We start from the raw sequence: 3,406 nt of genomic DNA, 5'->3' as shown, positions 1-3,406 counted from the left end.
ACCCTTAAGTTTGTTGATGAAACAGACGGAATGACTTGAGATGAGTAAGCTTTAGCTATAGCTTTTCTTGTAAATGAAACAAGGAAACCTAATCCACCACTTTTGGTTGTGAGCAGCTCATTGTTCCTTTACTCATAATCCTCCTCCTCCCCCCCTCCGAAATCAAGGTTGATGATAAAGTCAGCGAAGTTTCCATGGTGTTCTACCTTTGCATAGTCTCGAAGAAATATATCGAAGACAAGGCGACTAGTTAATGTATATAGCTAAAAGATTGCATAGATATATATTGTTCCTATTTTCAGAAAGGTTTAACTATAATACGTTGACAGTGTAAAAGAATATTTACACCATTTCTTTTTCTGCACTTATTCCAGTGTTCTACTTTTACTAGAATACACATGAGAAAAGTAAAGAATATGGGGAAAGCCAGATCATATATAGGGATCGAAAATTTACTTTTCTTGGATCAGAGGCCAAAACATGGGAGTAAAATAAACAAGAAATTTAATTAAACAATGTAATCAAAGAATTATGTCAATAAATTAAATTGTTGAATGTATAATAATACAATAAGTGTTAACAATTCACAATTAATGTCATTGCTGAATAATTCAAGAAAGAAAAAAAACGCAAATAAAATAAAATAAAGGGGTGTTGAATGTTGATGATTTAGTAATGGCAGTCAACTAAAGGAGAAGCTGAGAAGACGATGACTTGTTCTTTTGAAGCAAAGGAGAATTTAGTAATTTCCCGGTGATCGTCTTCCGGCGCCGGTAGGTTAAGATCCAAAGACAAGAAATTCCTTGTGCTTTTCGTTTGATCATGAGATTCTTCATTGCTTGTACTACTTGCTGCAATTGTAATACTATTTGGCAATGGCCTATGTCTTCTCATATGACCACCTAATGCTTGTCCTGAAGTGAATTCTGCTCCACATATCGAACATTCGTGTACCCTAGTCTTGTTCTTGCAGTTACTGTTGTTGTTGTTGTTATTGTTGTTGTTGTTGTTGTTGTTGTTATTCGGGATTTGAAGAGATAAAGTTGTGACATGATGATCATTCAATTTCAAACAAGTGGCAACTTGTTCAATTGGCTTTGAATTCTTGATCTCTTCTAGGGTTGTTGATTTTGGTTTTTTATGACTTGCTCTATGTCCACCAAGTGCTTGAAATGAAGAGAAGCAACGGTTGCATGTTTTGCATTGGAAAACATCCAATGAAGAGGATTGTGACCTTTGGTTATGACCTTGTGCTAAAAGAATCAAACAATTGGCCATATCTTCTTCTTCGTCCGAATTTTTGGCAAATTGATCAATCCCAATATTGGAAAGTGACGACGAGTTCGCCACATGACCGTCCAATTCACCACCACTACCACCATCACCGCTAGCGCCTTCCACGGTGCTACACGAACTAGTAGCAATTGTTAAAGCAAGAGGAGAAGGCGGCCTAGGTCGCTTAGTCCGCCTTCTTTTGATCACCATATTCATATGATCATGATCAACATTTTCTTGCATTTGAACAAATTCCATAGTATACTCTTTGTTTTCTAGTATCATTCAAGGTATAACACTAAACTTTTTGAAAGAGATAGACAAAAAGGAACAAAAGGTTTTGAAAAAGGGCAAATGGAAGTTTTTTTCAAAGATGGAGAAAACGATGTAATACAGTGAGTGTTTATATATGTTTTTTTGAGAAGTGGTAGTGAAAAAAAAGAAGCCGCCCCCGTGAATAGTAATCTTGAAAATGTTCACTGTTTTCTTGCACTTACAAACTTTGCAATTTATATATATATATATATAGAGGAAATTGATATATATTTATTTATATTATTATATATATAAAGTGATTGTATGTATATGTATGTAGAGATGGAGAAGATGGAATGTAATAAGGAAAGGAGTAAGATTCGGTTGGCTTTGAAGCAAACCCATTACTTTATGCCAACGATATACCTTGTGGAGGATTGGAGTGCAAGCCTGGCACCACATATTTTCCCCCCTACAATAAATTAAAATAAAACATACAATAAAATAGAAAAAAGAAATTCCTCTTTTCATTCCCTTTTGGTTAGCTTCATCATATGAAGCATTTTTTATGTATAATCATTACTAAGTAATAATTTGCAACCTTTCATTTGTCATTAAGAACTTGCTTAAAGTCATTTGCCAATTTCTTAAGTACTAGTATGATTGGGCATACTTATGGTACACATTATTTTTCACTATTTTTGATTCTTTTTTATCTATTTTGAGTGTCTAAAGGTCGAAGTACGTAAGAGAAAAGAATATGAAAGAGTTTGATGAGAATTGAACCATAAATTGTTCGAGATGACAAGTTTGTCATGTAAAAATATATTAAAGATATTAGGCTGAGTGTTGGCTCGCTTGGTGGATGGTTCGAATCAGGATGGAGCCAAGACTTTAACTTTATGGTTCTGAATTTTAAAATGGTATCTCAAGGGCTAATAATTGGGTTCTAAATTTAATATTTGTATGTATTTAATGAATTACTTTTAAATCAATACATTGTTTGAGCACAAGCTACTAAGTTTGGCTGAAGCCGTAGCCAGGCTTCTAGCTCCGCCCCTGGTTCAACCCTATTAGTGGCATAGCATCCCTTTCCCCCCTCTCCCACCTCCTAATGTACTACAAAAATTGAAGATATAACTCTAAAATGATATTCCTTCGTTCACTTTTGCTTGTCACGTTTCGCTTTTCGAGAGTCAAATTACATAAATTTTAACCAATGTTTTAACATGTATTTTTTCACCATATTAATATGAGAAAAATTACAAATCATAGTAATCTTCGTATAATTTTCAAATATTTTAATTTTAATTTTAAAATGTTAAGGAATTCTAGTGCAAATTGATTTTTGAAAAGTGAAACGTGACAAGTAATGCATTAAAATAAAAATAGTTTTGCCATTATGGATGAAGTAAATTAGTTGGAATTAATAATGGAGTGAGGAAATTTGTTGAGCAAATAACTAGTGGAGAGTGGACTTGGTTGGATTGGGGTACGTACGTAGTGATGTTAATGAATGAAGCAAAATCCATGTGCAGTTGACTGACCCACCCCACTTTTGTGCTACTACTAAAACTAGGTTCATCACTTTAATTTAATAATTGGATTATGACCCAAAAATCACGCCGGCTTTCTGAAATTCTCCTAATTAATTTTATTTGCCATTACAATCTTATGTTTTATCCAATGATTAGGTTTGGTAAAGTATGGAATAATGACATGTTCCCTTTACAACGTGTACGTCGTATTCATTTCGGATTCACATTATTTCATTTTCTTTATCCTAATAAAAATAATTTTGAGATCAAATAGTACGTTAATCATTACTAAGTAATATGAACTAAATCTTTTCATTAGACTAGTATTCGTACCCGCG

At 33.5% G+C, this 3,406-nt stretch overlaps 1 protein-coding gene across 1 annotated transcript; it reads right to left on the bottom strand.

The window, feature by feature from the left end:
- Window positions 1-518: 518 nt before the first annotated feature.
- LOC109210546 (zinc finger protein ZAT5-like) lies at window positions 519-1,793 on the bottom strand. Its single transcript, XM_019373973.1, has one exon. The coding sequence runs from the start codon at window positions 1,558-1,560 to the stop codon at window positions 670-672; it is 891 nt and encodes a 296-aa protein (XP_019229518.1). The 5' UTR covers window positions 1,561-1,793; the 3' UTR covers window positions 519-669.
- Between the last annotated feature and the right edge of the window lie 1,613 nt (window positions 1,794-3,406).

Source organism: Nicotiana attenuata, unplaced genomic scaffold (assembly GCF_001879085.1).
Source record: "Nicotiana attenuata strain UT unplaced genomic scaffold, NIATTr2, whole genome shotgun sequence".
NCBI lineage: Eukaryota > Viridiplantae > Streptophyta > Magnoliopsida > Solanales > Solanaceae > Nicotiana > Nicotiana attenuata.
The sequence above is the reverse complement of the archived record's forward strand: the minus strand, read 5'-3'. Positions and strand labels throughout refer to the sequence as shown.

Coding starts and splice junctions, on each gene's coding strand:
- LOC109210546 (XM_019373973.1), bottom strand. CDS start 1,560: ATGATACTAGAAAACAAAGAGTATACTATGGAATTTGTTCAAATGCAA.